The sequence below is a fragment of the Myxocyprinus asiaticus genome, chromosome 2 (genome assembly GCF_019703515.2).
Source record: "Myxocyprinus asiaticus isolate MX2 ecotype Aquarium Trade chromosome 2, UBuf_Myxa_2, whole genome shotgun sequence".
NCBI lineage: Eukaryota > Metazoa > Chordata > Actinopteri > Cypriniformes > Catostomidae > Myxocyprinus > Myxocyprinus asiaticus.
The window spans coordinates 26,578,940-26,606,003 of record NC_059345.1 but is presented as its reverse complement, the minus strand read 5'-3'; the positions used below and the strand labels follow the sequence as shown (position 1 = coordinate 26,606,003).

The 27,064-nt window shown below is 41.1% G+C and overlaps 1 protein-coding gene, 1 long non-coding RNA gene and 1 pseudogene across 2 annotated transcripts; 1 reads left to right on the top strand and 2 right to left on the bottom strand.

Moving 5' to 3' along the window:
* Positions 1-1,714: 1,714 nt before the first annotated feature.
* On the bottom strand, positions 1,715-2,481 carry LOC127411859 (uncharacterized; annotated as a pseudogene).
* Positions 2,482-12,203: 9,722 nt separating this feature from the next.
* Positions 12,204-16,291, top strand: LOC127411658 (uncharacterized). The gene is made up of 3 exons (XR_007892326.1): positions 12,204-12,503; positions 14,621-14,753; positions 15,205-16,291. It is a non-coding gene; the product is annotated as an uncharacterized LOC127411658 (long non-coding RNA).
* A 3,128-nt stretch (positions 16,292-19,419) lies between these two features.
* Positions 19,420-25,092, bottom strand: LOC127455893 (neurosecretory protein VGF-like). The gene is made up of 2 exons (XM_051724068.1): positions 24,773-25,092; positions 19,420-23,103 (listed from the first exon to the last, which is right to left on the bottom strand). Exon 2 carries the CDS (start codon positions 23,080-23,082, stop codon positions 21,133-21,135), a length of 1,950 nt encoding a protein of 649 aa, XP_051580028.1. The 5' UTR covers positions 23,083-23,103; positions 24,773-25,092; the 3' UTR covers positions 19,420-21,132.
* Positions 25,093-27,064: the final 1,972 nt, after the last annotated feature.

The window sequence follows — 27,064 nt, the reverse complement described above, 5'->3', positions numbered from 1 at the left end:
ACACTACTGCAGACGTGCTGTCATGGCAGGTTACCCTCAGGGGAGTATGGAGACTCCACCCTCAGGTGGTCCAGCTGATTTGGAGTCGATTCGGATAGGCACAGGTGCACCTGTTCGCTTCCTAGAATCCTCCCACTGCCCGCTCTGGTACACCCTGACTGAGGACCCCCTCGGCATAGACGCGCTGGCACACAGCTGGCCCCCTGGCCTGCGCAAATATGCGTTTCCCCCAGTGAGCCTACTTACACAGACCCTGTGCAAGGTCAGGGAGGATGAGGAGCCGGTCGTCCTGATAGCACCCTACTGGCCCACCCAGACGTGGTTCTCAGACCTCACGCTCCTTGCAACAGCCCCCCCCCAGTGAATTACCCTGAGGAAGGACCTTCTTTCTCAAGGATGGGGCACCATCTGGCACCTGCGACCAGACCTCTGGAATCTCCATGTCTGGCCCCTGGACGGGACGTGGAAGACCTAAGCGGTCTACCTCCCACAGTGGTAGACACGATCACTCAGACTAGGGCACCTTCTATGAGGCGCCTGTATGCCTTTAAGTGGCGTCTGTTCGCTAAATGGTGTTCTTCCCCACGGGAAGACCCCCAGAGATACGCAGTCGGATCAGTGCTTTCCTTCCTGCAGGAGAGGTTGGAAGGGAGGCTGTCCCCTTCCACCTTGAAGGTGTACGTTGCCGCCATAGCAGCACACCACGATGCGGTCGACGGTAAGTCCTTAGGGAAGCACGACATGATCATCAGGTTCCTGACAGGCGCCAGGAGGCTGAACCCCTCCAGACTGCACCTTGTTCCCTCATGGGACCTCTTTGTATTTCTTCAGGGTCTACAGAGAGCCCCCTTTGAGCCTTTGCAGTCAGCTGAGCTTAAGGCACTCTCCTTGAAGACTGCCCTCCTGACTGCGCTCACTTCCATCAAGAGGTTAGGAGAACTGCAAGCATTCTCTGTCAGTGAAATGTGCCTGGAGTTCGGTCCGGGCTACTCTCACGTGATCCTGAGACCCCAACCGGGCTATGTGCCCAAAGTTCCCACAACCCCTTTTAGGGATCAGGTGGTGAACCTGCGAGCGCTGCTCCAGGAGGAGGCAGACCCAGCCCTATCACTGCTGTGTCTGGTGCGCACTTTATTTATCTATTTGGATTGCACGCAGAGCTTTAGAATCTCTGAGCAGCTCTTTGTCTGCTTTGGTGCACAGCGGAAAGGAAGTGCTGTCTCCAAGCAGAGGATCGCCCACTGGCTCATTGATGCCATAGCTATGGCATATCACGCCCAGGACATGCCGCCCTGGTAGGGCTACGAGCCCATTCTACCAGGGGTGTAGCGGCCTCCTGGGCCCTGGCCAGGGGTGCCTCTCTAACAGACATTTGCAGAGCAGCAGGCTGGGCAACACCCAACACCTGTGCAAGGTTCTACAACCTCCAGGTGGAACCGGTTTCATCCCAGATAGTGGCACGCAATACAAGCGGATAAGTCTGGGATAGCCGGCCGGGTGTATCGCTTGCACATAGTGCCTTTCACCTCCTCTGAGCTGAAGACATTTATATTTATTCATTTGGCAGATGCTTTTATCCAAAGCGACTAACAAAAGAGGAAAACATAAGTGAATCATCTTAGGAGACATTGGTATGAAAAGTGCTGTATTACAAAGTATCACTAGCATCATAATAGTATTCAAAACAGAATAAAGTTTTTTTTTAATGACTGGTTAAGTGCTTATGGAAAAGATATGTTTTTAGTCATTTTTTGAAGACAGAGAGTGAGTCAGCTTCACGGATGGAGTTGGGAAGGTCGTTCCACCAACGTGGTACGATGAAGCTGAAAGTCTGGGAAAGTGTTTTGGTGCCTCTTTGTGTTGGTACAACAAGGCGATGTTCCTTAGCTGACCGCAGGCTTCTAGTAGGCGCGTAACTCTGCATAAATGATTTTAGGTATGCTGGAGCAGACCCGGTGACTGTTCTGTATGCCAGCATCAGAGCCTTGAATTTGATACATGCATCAACTGGCAGCCAGTGGAGAGAGACAAGGAGTGGTGTAACATGTGCTCTCTTTGGTTCATTAAAGACCAGACATGCTGCTGCATTCTGGATCATTTGCAGGGGTCTAATTGCACATGCAGGGAGGCCTGCAATGAGAATGTTACAGTAGTCCAGTCTAGTTATGACAAGTGACTGGACAAGCAGTTGTGTGGCATGTTCAGAGAGGAAAGGTCTTATCTTCCTGATATTGTAGAGTGTAAATCTACATGATCTTGCGGTCTTTGAGATGTGGTCTGTGAAATTTAGCCTGTTATCGATGGTTACCCCTAGATTTCTGACCGATTTGGAAGGCGTTACTGTAGTTGCACCCAGCTGCACGGTGATGTTGGAAAGACAAGGAGTTCAGTCTTGGCTGGATTGAGTTGCAGGTGGTGCTCCTTCATCCAGGCCGAGATGTCCGCCAGGCAGGCAGAAATTTGAGCAGTCACTGTGGTGTCGTTGGGCTGTAAAGACAAGTAGAGTTGCATGTCATCAGCATAGCAGTGGTAAGAGAAACCATGTGCCTGAATGATGGGTCCCAGTGATGTTGTGTATAAAGAAAAGAGAAGTGGCCCAAGCACTGATCCCTGAGGTACCCCAGTAAGTAGGTGATGTGCCTTGGATACCTCACCTCTCCAGGCTACCTTGAAGGACCTACCTGAGAGATAGGAATTAAACCAGTCAAGCACAGTTCCTGTGATGCCCAGTGAGGAGAGGGTAGAGAGTAAGATCTGATGGTTGACTGCGTCAAAGGCTGCAGAAAGGTCCAGCAGAATCAGGACAGATGATCTGGATTCAGCTTTCACCCATCTCAGCGACTCAGTGACAGACAGCAGGGCAGTCTCGGTGGAGTGTCCACTTTTGAAGCCTGACTGATTGTCATCCAGCAGCTTGTTCTGTGAGAGATAGGCAGAGATTTGATTGAAAACTGCCCTTTCAAGTGTTTTAGCCGTGAATGGGATGAGAGAGACTGCTCTGTAGTGTTCTATTTGTGTGGGATTAAGTGCGGGTTTCTTCAGCAGCGGGGTTACTCGAGACTGCTTAAATGTAGTGGGAAAAGTGCCTGTAAGTAGAGATGTGTTAATTATGTGTGTGAGTGCAGGTAGGATGGACGGAGAAATGGCCTGAAGAAGATGAGAAGGAATGGGGTCAAGGGAACAGGTGGTGGGGTGGTTGGAGAGGAGGAGTTTAGAGACCTCAGTGTCAGTCAGAGGAGAGAACATAGAGACAGAAGAGTTGCATACAGGAGACAGGTGTTTGACATTGGTCATTGGTGCTGAGAATGTATTGCTGATGGTTGTAACCTTATTAGTAAATAATGTGGCGAAGACATCTGCTGTCAGTGATGTGTCTGGTGGTGGAGGGGGAGGGCAGAGAAGTGTGTTGAATGTTCTAAACAAGCTGCGAGTGTCTGTGGTGCTGTTGATCTTGTTCTGGTAATAGGAGGTTTTTGCAGATTTAACATTATCTGAAAAAGTTGCAAGCAGGGACTGATATTTACCTAGATCTGCTGGATCTTTATATTTCCGCCATCTCCTCTCAGCTGCCCTGAGGTCAGTCCAATGTTCACGAAGGGCGTCAGACAGCTAGGGGCTGGATGGTGTAGCACGTGCTGGCCTAGAGGAGCTAGGACAGATGTTGTCTAGACAGGTTGTTAAAGTAGAGCTTAGTATGTCTGTGGCAGTGTTTACATTAAGCGTGATAAATAAATTTTGTGTAGGAAGAGAGGTAGAGACAGCAGTGGAAAGGCGAGAGGGTGAAAGGGAATGGATTTTACGGTGAAAGGAAACCAAAGGTGGAGTCTGTTTTAACATAGATGGGAGGGTCATGTTGAATTGAACAAAGTAGTGATCAGAGACATGTAAAGGAGTAACAAGAATATTTGAGTTGATACAGTTACGTGTAAAGATGAGGTCCAGCTGGTTGCCCGATCTGTGAGTTGCTGTGATGTGTAGTTTTTCCAAGTCAAATGAGGCCAGGAGAGTGTTCAGTTCAGTGGCCTGGGGCTTGTCTTGGTGTATGCTGAAATCACCAAGAACCACAAGTGGCCTACCATCCTCCAGCAAGGAGGATAGCAGGACATCCAACTCCTCAAGAAAGTTTGTCAGCTGACCTGGAGGGCGATAGATGATAACAACATGTATTTTTGTGGGTTGCATTGTAGTAATAGCATGGAATTCAAAACTAGTATTGTTACATAGTGAAGAGTGTGGTGAAAAAGTCCAGTTGTTATGAGTGAGGAAACCTGTTCCCCACCCCTACTGGTGTGTCGAGGGGTGTGAGAGAAGGAGAAGTTGTTGGAGAGAGCAGCAGGTGTTGCTGTATCCTCTGGACATATCCATATTTCTGTCAGTGCCAGGATGCTGAGGATGGACTGCATGGCAAAGGCTGGAATGAAGTCAGCTTTGTTCACAGCTGACTGGCAGTTCCAGAGTCCCACTGAGAAAGAGAGCAGAGCAGGTGCTGAGGTGCAAAGTGGCCATAGGTTGTGTGGGTTGCGTTTGGTCTTGCATCGACATCGTGTAAACGGTCTGTAACAGATAACAGGGATGTGCTTGAAGGCATGTGTTATTCGTGAAGTAGACATGTTAGTATATAGAAGGAAAATAAGAAAAGAGACACAATAACAAGATACTTAAGTGCTATGTTGAGTAGCGCCTTGTCTTGCTCGGTGGACTCGCACAGGTAGACTCGTTGGTCTTTACACAAGTAGGTCTTCACACGAGGAGGGCTTTACATGAGGGCTACCACTTCCGCTGCCGCTTCTGCATCAGCATTCAAGTCAAATATATACGCGATGATAATGAGCCATTCAATGAAAAAGCAGGACACGCCTTAATGCTACTTAGCACAACAAAGCCAGTCACGTGGTCAACAGAAACTAAGGGTCGCGCAAGGTGACAAGCGCGACTTCTGTGCACCGCAAATAAATTATGCTGCACTTTAGCAATAAATAATACCCTAAAACAAGTGAAGCACTGTTTATAGACACTAAAAACCACAATAGTTTTACACACAATGGACAACCAAAGCTAAATCTAGCAGTGAATAACCTGGGACAAGTCAAAACAATATAGCACACACACACCAACCTACGTTTAAGTGACGCGAGTCCAAGACAGTAAACAAACAGCACAAGTTCAAGACAGTAAACAAACAACACAAGTCTAGCAATGAATACCACTCTTCAACAAAGTAAAACAATGAAATAAACACACTTACATGCAACTGCAGACCCCTGTAGATAGATTGCTTCTCCTGACATGTGCCATTAATTCCCAGTAGTGTTCACAAACTATGTTCCCTGGGTGACCTCCTCCGAGCCCTGTGGCAGTCGAGTTTTCGGAGAGACTCGCTGCCGGCCCAGTACACATGCTAACTAAGAGTCCTGTTCTGGGGTAGGTGCTCCGCATGTGGCGGTTTCCTGTAAGGCAAACCCCATGCGACGTATATCTTCCGCTAATTCGTTTCCCTGTTGGCAAACTGCATCTTCCTTGGACAGAGCCCCTCTGCCCCAGTCTCCATGTTTGTAGTAACTCCTCCCCCGACTCTCCACATGGTCGGAAAGACCATGTGATGTATTTTTCCACTTAAATATCCCCCCATCTCTTTGGGCGAAGTGTGGTCTCCGCAGTGTCCTCCCCTTGGGAGGGACACCCCCCGACTAGACCTGGCGGCCCAATCGGATAATCCCCCTTCTTTTTTAGGGAAAAAAAGAAGGGGAAAAGAGGCCACGATTGGGTTAGCCTGTCTCTATCTTTTGGGTAGTCGACTTGTCCTCAAAGGGTCGTTCGACACTCATAACTATGTTGGGGGAGGTTACGTGTCGACCTGGTGTGCTGGATACGAGGCACACAGTGGTCTGCCCATCACACACCGCCAGTTCATGTAACACAGTTCAGCCAGTTGTGGCATTTTGTATAGGGACCCCAAGTGTCACTACATCGACACAACGTCGAGTGAGTGGCAGATAGAGAACGTCATGGTTACGTGCGTAACCTCCGTTCCCTGATGGAGGGAACGAGACGTTGTGTCCTTCCTGCCACAACGCTGAACTACCCGCTGAAATGGCCAGACCTTGTCTTGGCTCCTCAGCATAAAAACTGAATGAGTAGTTGCATACCAGCTCCTTTTATACCCATATGTCCGGGGGAGTGGCATGCAAATACCACTCGCCAATTGTCATTGGCCTTTTATCAAAGACCAGAGGTATCTCGGGCTCCCAAGAGTGACCCCTAGTGTCACTACATCGACACAACGTCTCGTTCCCTCTATCAGGGAACGGAGGTTACGCAAGTAACCATGACGTTATTTGATGTTATAGATTTCTTATGAAATTCATGGTTATAATGTTCAGTTTTGAGCGGGAATTTTAAGAATCCTTTACATAAAGGATTGTAAATCAACTTTGAAAAGGACAGACAAGTTGACCATGTGACTCTGAAAAGCTGCCTCTGATTGGCTTAGAGCCTCTTTGGGGTGCGGCCGGACTACACTCATGACTCTGGTACCAAGGAAGAACTCTGCAGTCTTCTCCTCTGAGACTTCTCCTCCTCTTCTTCAGCTCCTCATTCCTCTGCGCTCTTGCCCTTGTGGCCTTGTGTGAGAGAGTTTGTTTTTGAAAATCAGCCTAATCAAAATCAGCTGAGGATGTCAGTGAATTGTAACAGATTGAACTGTTCGATAACACTGTAAACAGAGCACGAAGATCAAACAACTGTTAAACAATTATGTGAGTTGTCTGTAACTTGCATTGCTGAAGAATTTCTCTAAAAGAACTAGAGTGATAAATACCACGCTGCAAACGGCTAAGCTGTGCATTAAGATTCGCCTTGAATGCACTGAAATCACAAGTGGCATGCTGAGTTACGAGCTAGACGTGACGGCTGTGATTTGTGCATTGTGGAATGCGCTGACGTTCATATGAATCAATGAAACTGTGTTTTCATTAGTGCTTAAGAAAGATCATAGATCACTGGTTTTGGTTGCTATGATGACGAAAGTTCATGGGAAGTCCTAAAAATACTCTTCCTGCCGACACCATATTGTCAACATAGCACAGCATAGCTAAGCTAATAACATAGCACAGCACAGCTAAGCTAACAAGTTAGCGGTCTTTCATTGAAAGACTTTACTAATAAAACCATAGCATAAAAGCTGGCAGTTAACACCCCGTGGCCTGTTACAGTTAGATACAGCTTGTGTTTGAACAAACTTGAAGCGATTTAATCCTTTAGCTTCTCAGACTTTAAATACATTTTTGTCTCTCTCTCTCTCTCTCTCTTATGCATTAAATTTTTCTCCCTCTTCATTATCTCATAACACAAATTACTGTCTCTCATTGAGCAATTGAGTTGAAGTTAATTTAAGCTGAGTTTGGAGAGCTTGGATCTTTTCTTCATGTTTCCTTTATTATTACCACTTTTATCAATTTCTTACCAAAGCTGAACTACTAGATAATAATAAGTCTGAAACAGTGTAAGTTTACAGAAAACTTACGACTGCCTCTAATTCTTATTTATTATCTACCACCCATCAGTTTCCAGCTTATTTTAAATTACTTATTGGCCGTTTTATTTTATTTCACTTTTGTGTGTTGGGCACTGAGCTGATTCGTTTGGGTGAATATTATTTTCAATAAGCCATGAGAATAATATTACTCCAATAAATGAATTAATCATAATTCCCTATTAAAGCTAATTCCTTAGAATAGAAATTGTGAGCGGATACAACGAGATGTTGTATTACGATTTTAATGGTGGAGAATTTTATTCGGACATAATCTAATTATTTGTCATTTATCTTTCTTATAATGGTTGTCAAACGCGGCTAATTCCATTATAAATTTCCCTACATATAATGACGTAGAATGCGGACAGTTTAATTTAATTCCTAACACACATACTGTTCCTACATAGGGTTCAGGGGAAAATGGCTTGAAGAATGGAGTCCTGGGGGATGTGGAGAATGAGTCTGAGAGGGTGATTTCTAGGCATTTCAGTTCTGAAGGGCGAGGAACTGGGGTTGGTGTCGGGTTTGCTTCAAGGGCCAAGGCTCTGGATCTCTGAAAGAAAAACGAGAAGAGTCAGCAATATGTTTTTTTGAGCCTGGAATATGTTATGCTTTAATTATGGTTAGCTGCGGAGGGATTTGGGATGAAGTTCTCTTGCGGAGGCAGCCTCATGCAGGGAATGGTTCCGGAGTAGGAGAGATTAAAATGGTAGAAGGGAGGGGGATAAAGTGAAGAGGGGAATGGGTCTGGAGCGGGGTTCTCCAGCGGAGGCAGCCTCGCGTTGGAATCTGCTCTCTAGAGGCCCATGGATAGGAAGGGGTAGAGGGATGGGTGTTGGCAGAGAGAATAGGTTGCCTGGAAAAACTAAGCTATCTGGAACATATGCAAGGCAATGTGAAGATACGTGCTTGCATGGGCATTTGTTATATGAACGGTCTGAATCCTCGGGCGCGGGACTGCACAGCGTTCAATGGGAGAGCATACGATTCATGTGAGAATGTTTATGCTGAATTTTACTGAGCACGCTCGAAGCTGCGAGCGGCTGGATCCTCAGGTGTGGGCCTGCACAGCATTCAATGGTAGGATGAATGGGATGAATCCTCAAGCGCAGACTCACGCAGCATTTAACCGGAAGAGCCCATGATTTTGTGTGAAAAGTTTTCGCTGCAAATAAGAACTCACTCACTCTGCGGTACGAATGGGTTGAGCATGGCATTTGACTTGAGGGCGTATGGTAGGCTATGTTCGAATTAAATTGATTGAAGCAGAGATGCAGGTTATGGTGAACTGTTTAGGGAAGACCTGAAACAGCCCAGTTGTTGTCAGTTGCTAGGTGTGTGATGGTTCATTTGGTATGAGTGGCATAATATGGTTTACAGTGCCATGGAGGCTGAGACGCATGGTTTGAATGATGTGCTGCGGTGCTTGGACGGCACGTTTGCGCTGTTTGCCGTGTAGTGGGAGTTTGTCGTATGGCCCTAAAGATGCCAGAGTTGCGGCACCTGGACAGCACATTTGTGCTGCTTAGGGATGTGTTGGGCCAATTGAAAACATGGTAACGTGGTAAACGTAGTGTCTGCGGACACCTGAAAGTAATATTTTGCTAGATTAAATGTCGGGAACTTGTGTGAGACAATGTCAGGAAACATGCTTGCATGTGCATATGAACGACGTCATTTAAAGTTGGTTTGTCATGAAATTAGAAAGCACCCGAAACTGAGTGCCCAGATGAATACCGTAGTCTGATGTTTATTAACTTAAGCATATGGTTTAGAGCTTTGTAGATTGTTTTCCAACGTAACGCAAGTCATTTCATAACACTATATTATTGGCACGGGGTGACTTGTGACGTATGAAATCATAGGAGTTTGTGCCTGAGAGTTGGATTTAATAGATACTATAAGAGCACCGTTTGCAGTAGTGTGGTGAATAAAACGACTTGTTTATATTGATGACTTGTAATAAAGTCTACAGAAAACCTAAATATTGGAGTATAAAGCAAGGTGCCAAGCTGAATCATTCAGCGTCGATTTAAACCTGTTACTTTTAACTTGGTTGGAGTGTAAAATTATGACAGATTGTTGAACGCTTTTAAAATCATGCAGCAGTTAAGTTGTATGGCCAAGCTTGTAAATAAATTTTGTAATCCAATGATTCAGGCAAAAGTAGAGAAGACTGTCTGTATAATAAAATAATAGATTGATTTTACCTGCGTGAAGCATCTGTCCTGACGGGAGGAGGGAAAGTGATGTTATAGTGTAGAGATGAGTGGAAGTTTGTAGCAGCGCTTGCTTCATGTTATTGGGGCTGCGTGGCGAGACAAGTTTGCAGAATGATTATGAATGAGTTGGGACGCGGCGCATGATCCACCTCTTGCGGAGCCGAATTCGGCTCATATCTGTTCGGATAGAGGCTGTGTATAAATGCAGTGTGCTTTGGAATGGTCAGAGCGAGTGCTGCACGGCAGCGAGCTCACGTTAAAATGTCTCCGTTGGTTTGGAAAAAAAGTTGTAATTAGAATATCAGTCGATTGGAAGGAGTTCGCTGTTGCATGATTGCCCCTGTGTTCTGAATGGCATTTTGAAGGGAGAACAATCGTGATATTCATGTTAGAAGTTGACAAACAGAATCGCTGAATGGATCAAGCCCTAAATGAGATGCTCGGCGAGGTAATGAGGCTGACAAGAATCACCTGTGTGGGAGAACCAGATTGAAATGCTGGGGAGTGTTGGAATGATGATTGAATTATATAGTTAATCTTTTGTTTGCCTCGCGTTCAAATGAAGCTGTAATAGAACTCGAGTGGCATGAGCCAGAGCAGCACCCGTTAACGGAGGCAGGCTTATGCAATGGACCACTCTGAGTGGAAAGTTTAGATAAGAGAACATATGAGCAGTCGTGGAGAGCTGTTTGACATGTATACAGAGCCAAAGCAGCCAGATTGCGGAAGCAACTTCACGCTATACACTGCTTCGGCGAATGGAGCATAGAAGGAAAGACAGAGTAAGAATATAACACTTAACCTGGTAGTGGTCAATACTGCAAAAACAAATGTGCTGCTGTGGCAGCTTCTGTTGAATAACGAGATTGTTTGGATGGAAGAGCTGTTCTGGTGAGAGCGAATGCTTTGCAGTGAAGTTGCATCTGATGATCCAAGTAATTTGGATAGGTCTGTTCATGGGCAATGGGCAGGGCTGAATGCCGAGAAACTCTTATGTAACAATTTGAGCTTTAATTTCAAGAAGTCTTAAAAGTTATCTTTATGCTGTTCAGATGAATAGCTTCTTTCTACGTAGATTCTTCATTTTAAGGAAAAAGTTACTTGTGTTTAGGCCCCAAGAACATTAACTATTTTTTTTAAATGCCTACGAAGAAAATTAATGGGGAATATCTCGTGCTTTTACATGAGTGCTCGTGCTTTTCTGTGGGTGCTCGGTCATTCCCGTGGGTGTTCGAGCCATGATGTCCAGAGCGCTCGCTGCCGTGTGTGACGAGGAGGAAGGTGGGGCTGGGCCGTTAGGATGGACACCTGGCACTGAGTTATCACAATCAGCCGGGAGAGGGATAAAGAGGAGCCGGAGATGCCAGTTCGAGAGAGAGGGAGGTGAACACAGCCGCCAAACGTGTGCATTCCGCCTGTTGGACTGAAAAGTCATCGGAATGAGAGAGCACACAGAGCTGTGTGTGCGTCAGGGATTTGTTATGCTGAAAAGCAGTTTTATGTTGGGTTGAATTAAAAGTTTTTTGGTTATAAACTCAGTTCCAGCTTCCTCCTTTATGATGAGCATAAAACAATATGATGACATGATTGGGGTGGCGTGGAGTAATAGGGTTCAAAACAGTGTTACTATGAATGCAAACTTTAATACAGTGAAAAAGACACTCTATTAGCATAACATAAATATATATAAATAAATACAAATTTCCAACATTCTTTTGAATGTCCATGTACTAAAATAAAATATTTGATGCCATGAGTGTACCTTCATTTATTATTACTATTATTTTGAATGGCCATGGAAAATGAAGCAATGTGATAACAATTTTACCTGGTCGCAAAAAGTGTCCGTTAATTTACCTGATGAACTTTCACCCTTTGCTGACCCTTTATGCTTTGCAGAGCTAACGTGTGCTTCTAAATCACTTGCACCTTTATTAGCAACTGACACATAAGTGCCAGCTTTACATGTCATACATTCTGCTTCCCACGGATCTCGACCTGGATGAAAGCATGGGAATTTTTTGTGCAAATCTTCTGTAAATTTGCACTTTCGTTTGGGCATTGTTTCCACTCAGCTGTCATTTGCTGTTACTGTCAAGCAACTGTTTGATGCTGAACACATCTATTTTTTATTCAATGTAAAAAAAATTAAAAAAAGGTCTTGTTGCTGTTTTTGTATTGTTGTGTACTGGAAGCTCCTGTCACCAAGACAAATTCCTTGTATGTGTAAGCATACTTGGCAATAAAGCTCATTCTGATTCTGATTCTGAACAGTGCTTCGCAAAGTCACGGAAAGATTGACAGGCAGGAATTTGGCCAGTGGTTGCTGCAAGCCGCTTATAATTGACCAATTGGTGTGCGAGAAGGCGGGATTTACAAAGAGGGGTTAAAGCAATGCAAATATGCGCGCGCACACAATGAAGTATTAGACCAGACGCACATCATAATGCAACTAAAGCCGAATCCCGGACATTTTCGCAAATTTAGAAATCCCGGCCGGACGCTTTTTTAAGGTCCGAAAAAGAGGACTTGTCCAGGAAAAAGAGGACGTATAGTCACCCTACTTAATTTATGAGCAAATTAGTCATCAAAGCAGTTCCATGTTTTGTTAATAAAGAAGCCGCGGCTGCAGGATTACATTTTATATAACTTTAATAATACTACACATAAATTGCTAAATCAGCCACTGCCATAATCAAACATGGACTAGTTGAGGATACAATTGAAGCATACGAAGTTAAATGAAGGTAAGAAAAACACAAACGTGTTACTACTTGTTTTCACTCAAGTAGAAATTGGGGAGAAATTGGGGAGAAAAATGTAAGGACCACGTTTTTTACATTTACTTGTAAATTAAAGCATCTTATGGCTCATATTATGCAAATTTACAGGTTCATAATGTTATTTTGGGGGTGTCCTAAAATAGGTTTTCATGCTTTAATGTTCAAAAAACACATTCTTTTTCTCATATTGTACATTGCTGTAGCACCTCTTTTCACCCTCTGTCTGAAACGCTCTGTTGCAGCTCCTGTCATTTAAAGCCCCCCTCCCCTGAAAAGCCCAGTCTGCTCTGACTGGTCAGCTGACCCAGTCTGTAGTGATTGGTCAACCACTTAGAGCATGTGTCAGAAACGTAACGCCCCTTACCATAACCGAGTTTCAGGCTTCCTGAGCAGCAGTAAACACTATTGTAATTATGGTAACAGTGGTGTCGGTTTTTGCCATACCAGTTCGAGCCCGAGTCCGATAATGAAAGTTTGGAAGAACAAGCTGATCGAGCCGAACCACCGTCGCAAGCACGACTTGAGCAGGACGTTTCACCGTGATAAGTTTGAATTTTGTAGCTTTCTTACAAGTACACTGTTGATTATTGTGAACCTAACAAAGCTTCAAGTAAAAGACATGTAATGCATCCAATTTAGTAATCTTTTGCTGGAATGACTTTTGCTGATCTTTTTTTGCTAGAGTTATGAACATAGAGCAGAGGCTTACTCCTGGTTGGACATTACTGGTGTATTAGAGAGTTAGTGAGCAAGTTAGCCATGGACTGTGGATAGCAGCCTTAACATTACAGCTTGTAATTGTATAATTATATAAGACACTTGATATAGAAAATTTTGTTACACAGTTTTAGGTAAAACTCGGCCCACAGCTGAATAGTAAACCCTTACCAAAACAATAACATTACATAGCAAGTTAGCTGAGCACTACCGTGGATTGCAGATGTAAAATTACTGTTTGTAAAAATAAATCCATCCCCACACTTGATCAGTATTCATGATAGTAAGAACAACAAGCAATCTGCATAATTCTACACAATTGTAGGTAAAAGTGGGCCCGCAGCTGATTAGCAAAAATATTTCAACACAATAACATTAGTTAGCAGAGGCCTACAGCTGTGCACTGGGTGTACACCATTGCTACAACACAAAACTCTGCATTTGAACCCTCGGTAGCAGATAAATCCACAAATAATCAAGTATACTTACAAGTTGTGATCCTGAAGTGCCAGATTGTCCCAACAAAGTGGGAACTGCACCTTCTTTCAGGAGTAACCGTCTTGAAAATCCAGCATTGGTTGTGGTTGTACTGCTGAGGAATAGTGATAAAAAAAATGTAACCACTGATTCTTCAATTCATCTGCCTTTGGAAGTCCAAACAAAGAGGTTTTGTGAAGAAAACAGTGAAGAAAACAGTGTCTTCTCGACATGGCGACAACACTAACCCAACTCATCCTGGCCTCCGCTATAACTACCTTTGTTTGAGGGTGGGCCAAAGTAGCCCTTAGGCAGGCATTATGCAAATGTGTTACATAGTAACATAGATACTTTATGGAAGAAATGGCTGGACTACAAACCAGGCATTTCATGTAGTTCAGGAGCAGTGTTGTCTATGGGACAGAATAATTCCCTTTTGCGTAGACTTTGTGCTTTGTAACTTTGCAGACCTTTTACATGCACAAACAGCTATATTATATACTAAAGGAAAGGTAAAATCCTAAAAAGCATAATAGGGCTTCTTTAATTGAAATACTTATAATATAGTACCTTTGAGTGTCCAGAACATGGCGTCGATTTGTTAATTTGTAGAATAATACTGAAACAGAGACCTAACCTTGAAAAGTGAGCCTTTGTTGGTGAAACAAGATACTTCCATGTACAGCTTTTTTTGTGTAATCCCAAAAGATAAAAGAGTTTACAGTGTTTGGAATGCTTTAAACTGTTTATTATATACCTGTTTTAGAATATAAAAATATATATACTTAGAATAGAAAAGTTTAACATAAATATAACCAACGATGGAAACATGTAGTAAACAGAAATATACAACAGACAATGGGGGAATGTATGAATATGTTTTACAGACAAAACTTTAGAGGCTCAGAAGAAAGAGATCCAAGCAAAGGAAAGGTTGCCTGGCCAAGAAAGTGTGCATCATCTGTGTGATCATGACATCATCTGGAGATTCTCTAGATTTACTGGAAGGAGGGACAAAAGGTAGGGCTGTGCCAATACAATAAAATATAAATATATCGTGATACTTTTTCTCATGCTATTGTATTGATCTCAGTATTAATATTTTTTATTTTTTGTGTACACTCAAAAAAAAAAAAAAAAAAAATATTGTTGTATTTACAAAAAGGTTTATGTAAAGTTGACAAATATTCCTTAAATACAACTCATTTAAATTTGTTGTATGAACTAAAGAAATCCTAGTAAAGTCACTATTACATACTATAAATATACATTTACAGTTTACTTAATGTTATGTTGAATTTAGGAACATTTAGTATGCAATAAACATTTGTTATGGATTTCAGTTACATTGTAATTATAATACTTTGCCATACAACTGTACAAGAAAACCATGAAATAATCAGACACATATGTTTATTTCCAATACAGCCAAGCCTTGTAATAAATCTTTTTTTTTTTTTTTTCTTAAAAGAAATACTACAAATGAACATGACATCAACTCAAGATTGGCAGCATACCCCAAAATGCTACAGAACTTGACAGGTTTTTTTTTTTTTTAGCCCTAGAAAAAAATAAAAATAAATTAAACAACAGTAAAAACCACAGCATTGCACTGGAATAAGAAACTGAACATGCAATGATTTATTCCATAAGTTTGTTTTTAAGTACCTGTATTTTGTATGAAAGTTTGTTTGCATCAAATTTCATTAACACCTTCTGAAGAAACTCAAAGGTGTTCTTGAGATCAGATGGATAGCTCAGATTCAAGCTATATATTACTGCCAAGAGCAGAGCACAAGCCTTGGTGACATCTCTAAGCTCCTGAAGCACTTTCACTCCTTCAACAATGATCCCAACATCCAATGGTGGTTCTTCAGGTCCTGCACCTTCAGCTCGGACAATGAAAATTCCAATGACTATTAGCCATGTCTCTCTCAGATTTCACAAAGTACACAAGCTATTTGGTTTTCTACATCAGTTTATTATTATTATTATTATTATTATTATTGGTATTTGTCAGTATTTGTCAGGATGTCAAAGGATTTCAAAATATTAATACCTTACAAAATAATCTCTTCAATCTGGTTCATCTGCCTTACACAGCTCATCTACAATGAAAGAACACATATATTGTAATAGAAAAGCAGAGCCAGACTATGACATAAGCTTACATCCTGAAGTAATAAAACTATATAGTGTACTACATATACTTTTATTGGCAGTATTCTTCAGGATGGCAAATTATTTAAACAAAATATTCATACCTTACAAAGTCGCCAGTATAATCTCTTCAATGTGCTTCGCGCTGCTGCATTTACATATGGTGTGCGCAAAGGGACATCCCGTTTTGGTTTTCTTGTATTTGTGCATTTCACTAAACAATGATTTGTTGACTGAACAAAAACGCCTAAAGTAAAGGTGACAAGACACGTTTTTTGTTGAAATAACTAAGTTAAACACATTTTATGCAGTTGCTTGTGTTTGTTTAGTAATGTGAACAAGAAATTATTCAGTAAAACTGACTCCAGCTAAGTTCATTTTTTTGAGTGTATTATGTCATGTCCAACAGTTCAATAAAGATGAAACAGATTGTCTAAATAAGAGTGCTGTTCCTCATTTCTTTCATTTATGAGCAAATATGGTCATTATAACTGAAATATACCCAAATTAATTGAAATTGAATCAAGAGCTTGTGAATCGTAACTGAACTGAATAATGATATGGTGATATATCGTGTTATACTGAATTGTGAAATATGTATGGTGATGCATATCGTATCGTGTGGTGCCTGGCAATACCCAGTCCTAATAAAGAGACTGAATATATATAGAATGATTGATAGGCATCAATTTGAGATGTATAATTCTCTATATGAATACTGGTATCTGTGCAAATAACAATAATCAACCATTTATTAATTTGGAGTGTTTTGAAGGGAGTGTGAATGTTGTAGAGTTGTAGGCAGTACCTGCAATTTAGAAATCTTGAAATTAATGTATGGATTCAGATAAGAAAATTGTATTTGTATTTTAAATGTTATCTATTTATTTATTTGCTTAATTTTATTTATGTACCTTTACCCTGCAATTCGTTCACCCACCGCCTATGTAGTATTGCCTATAGACAGTGATGCCATGTACAGTATTCAATGATATGCCTAGAATATGAAAACATGAGAGGCAGTGAAAATGCATGTTAGATCCATTGTTCACAAGACCTCTCTCTCTCTGTCAGAAGATATCCATATATCAGAGTTCTGTCTGATATCCAAAACCAGTCAACATCAGCAGCTTGTTATGTTAACTCACTCTCCTACCAGCCCTAGACTCAGCAGGGGGAATATAGCAGAAGGCAGGAGACGAAGTGATGGTAAAAATTAGCAGAGTTTATTGAATTATCTTAATTGTATCTTTCTCAAAGCTCAGTCTGACTTTGTCTGACCAGCACTAATTCAACAAGTGATACTATATCATGCAAAAGCAATGGACAATTACTTCTTCACAACATTGTCCCATGACATTGAAGATCTTGAAACTGAAACTCTTTATCTCTAACTTGTGAGACATTATAGCACACAACATGAAATTAAGCAATTTGACAAATAACAATATGAAAAATGAGTAAAATAAAGGATTATATAAAAATGATATACTGTATGTATGAATAATAAAATAATATGAAAAAATAGAAAGATGTGAATTAAGACTCACAAACACACACACACACACACACACACATACACACATTGCCTTTGAAAAATGAAACTAGAACTTTAGACCCTTCTGTCAGGGAATGTGGTATGTAAGTTTCTTTCAAAATTATCAGAGGAAGTCATGATAGACAGGGGGAAGCTTTTTTTTTCTGTTCATCACTCAGAATGACATAGAATAGCCTACAACACCTTTCTCAAAGCCCTTGCATTTTCTGTTCATATACACCGATCAGCCACATCATTAAAACCACCTGCCTAATATTGTGTAGGTCCCCCTTGTGCTGCCAAAACAGCACCAACCTTCTGAGTATGCTATTTTTCTCACCACAAATGTACAGAGCGGTTATCTGAGTTACCGTAGACTTTGTCAGTTCGAACCAGTCTGGCCATTCTCTGCTGACCTCTCTCATCAACAAGGCATTTCTGTCCACAGAACTGCTCTCACTGGATGTTTTTTGTTTTTGGCACCATTCGGAATAAATTCTAGTTGTGCGTGAAAATCCCAGGAGATCAGCAGTTACAGAAATACTCAAACCAGCCTATTTGGCACCAACAATCATGCCACGGTCCAAATCACTGATTCCTCATTCTGATGGTTGATGTGAACATTAACTAGAGCTCCTGACATGTATCTGCCTGATTTTATGCACTGCACTGCTGCCATACAATTGGCTGATTAGATAGTCGCATGGATGATTGTTGGTGCCAGACGGGCTGGTTTGAGTATTTCTGTAACTGCTGATCTCCTGGGATGTTCACACACAACAGTCTCTAGTATTTACTCCAAATGGTGCCAAAAGCAAAAAACATCCAATGAGCAGCAGTTCTGTGGATGGAAATGCCTTGTTGATGAGAGAGGTCAACAGAGAATGGCCAGACTGGTTCGAACTGACAAAGTCTATCGTAACTCAGATAACCGCTCTGTATAATTATGGTGAGAAGAATAGCATCTCAGAATGCTATTCTGAGTTGCGGGTTGGCACTGTTTTGGTGGCATGAGGGGGACCTACACAATATTAGGCAGGTGGTTTTAATGTTGTGGCTGATTGGTGTATATGACATTTTCAGAGCAGGTGAGTTCAAGTACTTTAATTGATGAGAAACAATCCTCACTCTTCAAATCTATGAGTTTTATGTCTCATGTGGTGTGACAGTGGGAATTTGCTCCCTAGAACATCCTTCCTTGCTGAATGTCTTTGATTGTATGCTGCAGTCCTAGTGAGACTATCAATGTGCTCAGTCTCTCATTAGCAGGACCCCTGCACTTCTTGCTTCCTCGTAACATGCTTTACAATTTCCCCTGCCTGCTATCATAATCCTTTTCAAAAGTCAATCTGTCCCCTGACCATTTTTTAACATACTTTTGTCTTTTTAAATACATGTCTGAGAGATATGTGTCTGTATTTGCTCACATAAGGCATATCAAAGCCAAGAGAAAACTTGACCTGCTATGTAATTAGGGGGACATTCTGTGGCATTGATTGACTCCAGGACTCATATCATTTGTTGGACTAATTGTTGATCAAACAAGCTAATCAGAGAGATCATCTTTGAAGTGTGTTCACAAATAGACTGTGAGTGTTCTTGTCTCACCCCTTTTGGGTAATACCGGTAATTGTACACAGAACTCAATATTGTTTTTGTGCATGTAAGTGCTGCTAATTTAGTTGGTTTAAGAGTATTTTAAGTTAGCTAATTTGAAGTAAGATCATTTTTATAGGCTATTCATAGAACATTGTAGTTATATATAAAAAAGCAAACCAAAACTTAACTAAAAGGTAATTGTTGTGTTAAGGCTAGTTAGATTGTGCTATAGATGCAGAAGGTAGCATGTAGACAAATGTACGCATATATCTGCAGTACAAATCTCACAAGCATGGTGTTTCCAAGAAGGAATTAAAAAACAATTTTGATAAAAAATAGTCAACTTTATTTATTTCTCTCAATGTAGCAAAACTAGTCATCAACATATGGTTATTTACATCCAGCAAACGCATGTTTATTATTGTACATACAAGATACATCTAGAAAGGACATAAACATGACTCAATGGGATTTTACTTAGGTACACTAATCATTCATATTTTTTTTAAATACTTTTTCAATGCTCATAAAAGTCTTCAAAGAAGCAACACAGTTTAGATGCAAGTTTACAGTAACGTGCAGACACTCCTTTGTTTCAGTTTTTCTGGTCCATTTTTTTCCCTTAGCGTCCGTCTGTTTGGAATGGAGAGTGCATCTCCAGTAAGATGGAATCAAAACATTGATGTTGGGTAGATCTAGATCAGTACCTTCCAATATGAACCATGATCAGTTTTGATAAATAGATTGTCTATGCTATTTCGATTGAGCTCTCATTGGCCCAGTGATTGATTTAGCCATGCAACTTACGTAGGGACATTTTAATAATCCATTAACATTTGACATCTTTAAAACCACAAATAGGATATATATATATATATATATATATATATATATATATATATATATATATATATATATATATATGTATATAGTATATTTATATTGATCTATTTTAAAAAAATTTTACTAACCAAAAGGCTTATCACTGCTTTACAGCTCCATTATATAATGGTTTTCGCTTATGAGCCTGAGAACAATCATTTCAGCAGTTTTTGATGCTTGTCCAAAAGGGGAAGAGAGTGTCTTAAGGCAATTAAAAGTTGTATTCAAAACAGCTTCTATGAAATAACCTTTGATTCATAGAAATTTTTGGAATGTATGAACATGCTTTGCACCACCTTGCTATCTTTTTTGCATGAAAAAAACAGTGGTATAAACCCACTGAAGAAAAAATTTCAAAATGCAGACAACGTTAACAAAATAATTTTATGTACAAGACTTAGTGTGTTCTCTTTGTTTCACAAGGGAACGCACAAATGGAAAATTATCAAGCAGAATACTTTGAAGTACAGATAAATCATAATACATTTGGTGTTTAGAATAAACAAAATGTATATATCCACCAATATGGCACTGTGACGGTTTAATTTTTATAAAGAATAAGTCATCTGTGTTCAGACTATGCAATCTTTAAAGGTGCATTTCAAATATTTTTTGTCATCTTTCTATTTAATGATCCTTGACATTGACAACTGGGTTTTGAAACTAAACAAAAACAAAAACAATCAGAACAAAAGTTACTATGAGGTAAGGCTTAGATAATGGAGTTGCTTCCATAGTAATTGCAAGTCTCTAAAAGTGCATAATGCACTGAGATTCCAACTTAAACATCGTTATCTGGGATGGAAATATAGTGTGTCATGCTATCAGGTATCTGCTCCTTTCTAAAGGCCTTCTTGGGGTATTCAGAGCTTGGAGTCTATGTTGGGTATTTGAGATGTGGTGGGAAAAAGCACCCGTTCCTCTCACCTTTGCTGGTCTTTCAGTCTGTCTAGGAGGAGGAGGGTGAAAGATTGGTTAGATGGACATAAAGATATTGAATCCTTTCTGTCTTAAGTTCTGTTTAAGTGTAAGCTTTTTTGTTCAACTGAAATGAGCGCTTGGAAAAAGCTCATCTACTCTCAGAACTAAATCAGAAATAACAAATAAAGGAGTGTGAGGGAACTTAATTTTTTGGAAAGAAACAGGTTGGCTATGAACTTTAAATGGTTCCCTTTCTTCTCTTTGTCCTCCTCCTCATTACTCTGTTTTTTTGTACTCTGCTCACTGAAACATCTGGGGATGTTTCATGAGGACCCTCCCAATAAAGTTCTCGAGCTCCTCTTCACTGTCCTGTGGTGGCTGCCTCAGCGGATTGTAGTAATCGTCCTCCCTGTTGACTAGAGGAGCTCGGGCTTGGTAATAAAAGGATGGCCAACGACGTGGAGGTGATCGGGGTTTAGGCATTGGTACAGCTTTAAAGGTCCGGGGGTGAGGGACAATGTAGTTTGGGAAGTAGATTTTCCGCTGAAAGGCTGGTGGGATCCTCGGATGAGACTGCGTCCAGGGATGGGACTTTCGTCTGGGGGAGTAATCAAAGTCATAGTCCAGGGAGTTTCCAAGGACATCACTGAAGGAGAAAGGGGGCTTGGAATAATAGTGGGATTTTGTTTTTTGAGGTGGGATGTAGATGGGGTAATACCCTCGATAGGGTTTTTGATAAAAGTTGTAGGAGGGGTAGGTACGAAAGGGCCACTGCTGCTTCGTCCAAATGTCTTGATTGCTTGGCTTGACTGAAACCCTGTCTTTGAACCAGGCTTTTAATGGGCTTGTGTTAGGTTGGGGAGGATTTGAGGGAGGTTTACGCAACGGTGTAGAAGGCGCAGCAGGAGCTGGAGGCTGTAGAAGAGGACGTTGCCATGGTAGATTTTCAGGAGCATCTTTTTTCTTCTTCTCCACATCGCTAATTATGTCAACCACATCATCAGCTGGAAGATGCAGCTTACTGGAGATTTCAATCAACTTATCAATGGTCTGTGGGTCAATGTCTTCATCATCATCATTTGCGTCTTCCTCATCAGAGCGCTTATCTTCTGCACCATTGCTGTCCTGATAATTTTTCTTATCCTGTTTGACTATGTATTTCAGCAGCATGTCCGAAGCAATGTCTGCTAGCTTTTCCTCCTCTACCTTTGCTCTTTGGGCTTCTGCTGCCTGTCTGCGTACCTCCTCTTGCTCTGCTTTGGCCCGAGCTTCCTCTTCTTCAGGGCTCAGCAATTCTTCATCCTCCTCATCTTCATCCTCTGGGTCACTAAGGTTGTTGCTAAGGTCATCCATGAAGTTTCCCCCTTTGTGTAAGGGCTGAATTTTCTTCTTCTCTTGTTCGAGCTGCCACTTCAGCTTCTTTTTGGACAGGGCTAGATTATTACCATTGGCTTTGGGCTTGATCTCATTGTTCATGATGCCATTACGGTCCAGGTAATCAAAATAGTCCCCACGGCTCTCCCTTTGGCCTGTGGAAGTGTCACGCTCTCTCTTAGTGGCTGTGCTGTAGCTCTGAAATTCCTCTAATATGGCCTCCAGATTCTTCACTTCCTCTGGGCTCAGCTGCTCTTCCTCCTCCCCCAATCCTTTTTTCTTGGCCTCCTGCCTATCCTCCTCCTTGATCACCTCCTCTTTGGTGGCCCCAACCTGTGGTGCCACCTGCTCTTTTAATGGTGATGTTTGGCTGGTGGTGTGGCTTGTCACTTTCTCTGTTAGCCGTTCCTCCTCCTCAGCTCTTTTTTTCTCCTCTTCCTCCTCTCTTTCTTTCTCTTCTTTTCCTTGTGCTGCAGCAACTGCAATGGCCAGCTCCAGCTCTTGATGACCATCTCTGTCTCTGTCTACACCATGAATATCTCTCTCCTTTTCCTCTTCTGTTCCTTTGTTTTCTCTTTCACTCATCTTTTCCCCCTGGGGCTTATTGAGAGCCTCAACAAGGACTGCTGCTAAGGTTTTGGGATCAACGTCTTTAAAAAGCTCATCTTCTTCATGTTTATCTTGTGCCATGCCCTGTTCCTCAGCTCGTTGAATAGATTGAGCCTGTTGCTGCGTAGAGGAGGATTCTGCATAGTTATCTCTTGCTGTGTTTCTCTCTGCTGTCACTGGACTGAAGGTTGCAGGCTTGAATGTAAAACTGATTAAAATTAAGAGGACAATGACTGGGATATTTGAAGTTTGTTGGCACCAGGTCATGTCTGTGCATCGGGTGTTGAGCTTTAAAGAGAGAGGAAGTTGTCAAAGATCAGACTTGTTGTTAAAGTTCCCTGCAGCATTTATCTCAATGTGTGTTTAAGTGTTTTACTTCTGTTATTGACAAAGGCATTTTTCAAAGGCAACAAATCTGCTAGAAAATTTTATTTTGACTGAGCACAAAAGTAAGTAAAAGTAATTTCAACAGTTATGTGCTTCACATTTCTACCTGTGCTCAGCATTATGGCTTAGGTTAAATATTTTGTCAGGTAAAATGGTTGATACGTTTTGTTTGTCGACTGCTTGAATGCAGCACTTACAAAAGAAGAACTCTTCATTATTTGTCATACACATTAAGGATTTGTATTTTACAGAGATACAATGAACAAACCCTATTTTGTATGCCATACATCTAACTGGCTCTTCGACTTTAGCTTGTGTGGATCGCGAGGACTCTGAAGCTCTTTATGCATGTGATTGCTTGCACACGCGGCGCTGTGCTTAAGGTAGTCTATAGGAGAAAAAGCGCCTTAGCGGGAAGTCCTTCCGATGCGTGGGAGGTTAATGGGTTAGCAATACAAACACGATCAGATCTCAAAATGACCATGAAAACCAAGTTTGACTTCCGAATTCAAAGAAAACCAAAAACACAAAAAACAAGCACAATATTAATAAAAACACTTCTAAACTTCTATTTCCTATTATCAGCTTACTTCGTTAAAAATGCTATTAGTTGTTAAAACAATGAAAGTCTATGAAACTGTTTTGTGGTGCCACACAAATGAATGAATGAAACACCCCCGATTCCCGTGCATCCATTGCCTCTAATGATCTCTTGTGAGGTCTCATCAACAAAGCATGTTAGTAATCCGGCTCTAAGAAGCCTTGTCCTCACGTAGGCCTATAATCTTCTGCACTGAGTCCGCTGTATTAGATAAACGATTTAAGGGAGCTATACTGCGCTGCTATCACAAATTGAACTCAAACATGTTGAATACTGTTGTAAAATGTATGTTAACATTTCTCTCCAAATGAACATGGAGTCTCCAATTAAGTATGAAAGACTGAAATAGGCAAAAGTCGAATTCAAAAGGCAAGGCAAAACAACATGTCTATATCTCAGTGTCTCTTGTGCGCATTTGTGAGTGGACTATACGTCGTTATTTTTGGTATCTGACGATGATAAGAAAGCTGAAATAATGAGAAAGGGCGTGGTAATAATCATTATGAGAACTGTGCTATTGATTACACACGTCACCATTATAATGAATTGTGAAATTCATCGTCACAATGACTATTATCGCAAATGCGCTTCATCTCACTAAAGTGGTTATTATAATAAGTTGTATTAGTTCCGAATACACCTAGAAAGATTTCCAATTAAATACTATAACTTTCTACAGTAGCCTATTTCAAAGGTACACCATTACCCTTTCAAAAAGTGGATATTTTAAATGCACACTGTATTTTAAAATACCTTTACAGTTCATTTCAGCCTAACATTTTTGTGTATTCCAGAATATCCTGTTCTTTCCGCCTTTAAAGAAGTAAACATACCAAGATCTTCACACCTCAAAGAGCGTTTGTATTTTTTTTATCCACATTAGCTATAATATATAGTTTATATATTTAATTTCCCACGCCTTTTGACACTACCGTGGGTTGTTACTATAAAAAGATTGCCGGGACTTACCGGGAATCCTGTCCGGTGCTGCGCAGTCCGGCGCACTTATTGTGTCCTCTTCAAACTTTGTATTCAAGTTAGTCTTGTGATTTAGGCTACGTGTAAGAATCTACTTCAAAAATAAGTGTTTTGTTTGAATGTTGCTGTTTTCTTTGTACGAGGATGTCGTTTGTGTATGCCGTATGGTTGGGGTTTCTTTCACGGCGCTATGGGCATATTTTCAGCACCACGGTCAGCTCTCCGTGTTTTTATTTCGGTCCCGCAGCGCCCACGTGATTACACGTCACTCTGGCTCATTGACGTCACCCTCTTCATTGATAAGAATTTTTGCTCATCGAACCCCGAGTGTCCGCTACGCTGCAGTGCCCTGATGAATGGAAGGTCCGGGATGAATGAAGTAGTACTTTTTCCGCCGAATTGAGAGGGCAAGACAACACTGGGGAGGAAAGCCGGTCCCTTACAGATGCAGATCCACACTGACAGCGCATCACAAAGGAACAGACAATATTCTCATCATGATGTGTCCCACGACCAAAACGTACAAATGCAACACATCTATCACAGCTGGCTCTTGAATCGTTAATACCAGGTGCAAAATCGGCCCCAAATGTTGGAGGTTCAAATTTAAGTGCTTTGTCTTATAGGCTACTGATTTACTGCGATACGGAATAATTCCTCCTCCGCAATGAAACGGTTTCTAGGCTTTCTACAGGTCGTGACATATTATACAGGATGTTTTGCTGAGCGTTTGAATTGTTGTACTTCATCATTATTATTATCAGCTGTTGCAACCGTTTGTTCTAAAACATTTTAGTTAACAAGTCCAGGTGGGGGAAAAAGGTTACACTAGCTAAATGATTCTGGAATGGTTTAGGTCTGTGGGCTGTCTATTTAAATGGGAGGATCTAAAAAAGCTATCATGTTGTCATGTTATTGCACTAAAATGAACAGGAACACTGGGTAGTGAGTGCAGTGGGCAAGGACAGGTAGCCTATGGGGAGATACTGTAGCAATGGAGTATGAAAAGATGCAGCATTAGAGCATCTTTGTAAATATTAGTAGGCAAATATTTAATTTCTCTGCATTCATTCTATCTGCATGTTATTTCTTACCTATTTAACAAACTGAACTCAGACTTTAAGCAATTTAAAAATAAAGTGTAATATTAAATCCAGAGGATATACTGTATATGCTGCTATTTTTTCCTCCTCTATCACTAGATAAAAAAAAAAAAGAAAAAAAAAGAAAAATGTGTTTCTCTTCCTCAATATCTTAATAAAAATCAGACTATTTCATAGAGTTGGGGTACTCGAGTTTGAACTCAGACTCGAGTCCGAGTCACAAGTCCAATTTTAATGGATTTGGATTTGTCATGGACTTGGATGCATTTTTACTTGACTTGGCTCGGACTCGAGCCATTGGGACTCAAAAAAAAAAAAAAAAAAAAAAAAAATGACATTTGTGATGCAATGAAAAAAAAAAAATAACAAATTAATGAACACATCACTGTCTGCATGCAGCTGTATTAGCCCCTGAAGTCGTAGACGTAGCTAGAGTTGTTTCACTGTGTTTAAGCAAACACATGCGCTCACACATATGCTCGTGCACAGGCACACTCATCAGTCAACCAATATGATTGAATGTTACTACAGAGACTACTGTATAACATCAACTACCGAGGTGGCTGGCATGACGAAAACATAAAGACGGGTATGTATCCAATGTAATAGAAACTAAACAAGGCAGTTTCACACGACACGGGACCTGACAACTGGTAAAGTTGCGTGTGGCGTTTGTGCAACCAAGACGGTGCTCGCATTGCGGTTTCATCGTGGTTAAAAACTTAAAATCAAGAACTTCATTGAGTCAAGTCACCCACGTCATGTCTCTTACAGTTTACTAAAAACAGCATATCAGCATATCTTTTTAGGCATAATGTATCTACACATGTAGGCTTCTGTAGTCTTTTGTGGTCCACGCAGTGTTGTCAGCTTGAACTGGTCCATAATAGCTTGATGAATTAACTGGGTAACTTTTTAAATAGTCAAGGGAAAAAAGCATTATTGCTAAAGCAGACAGCAACTCTAAACAGATAAACAGCACCTATTTATTATTGACTGACTATTTTCAAAGCACTGACTAGCTGCTTAAAATACATTCTTTTACAGCATTTGTCCACCATTCACAACATTCATCCATGCACATTAAAACATTAGGATATTTTAGGCAGTGAAATGTTTTGTTTATAATTTAATTATAGACTATAAAATAAATGTATATTCGATGACAGAGTTTGTGTAT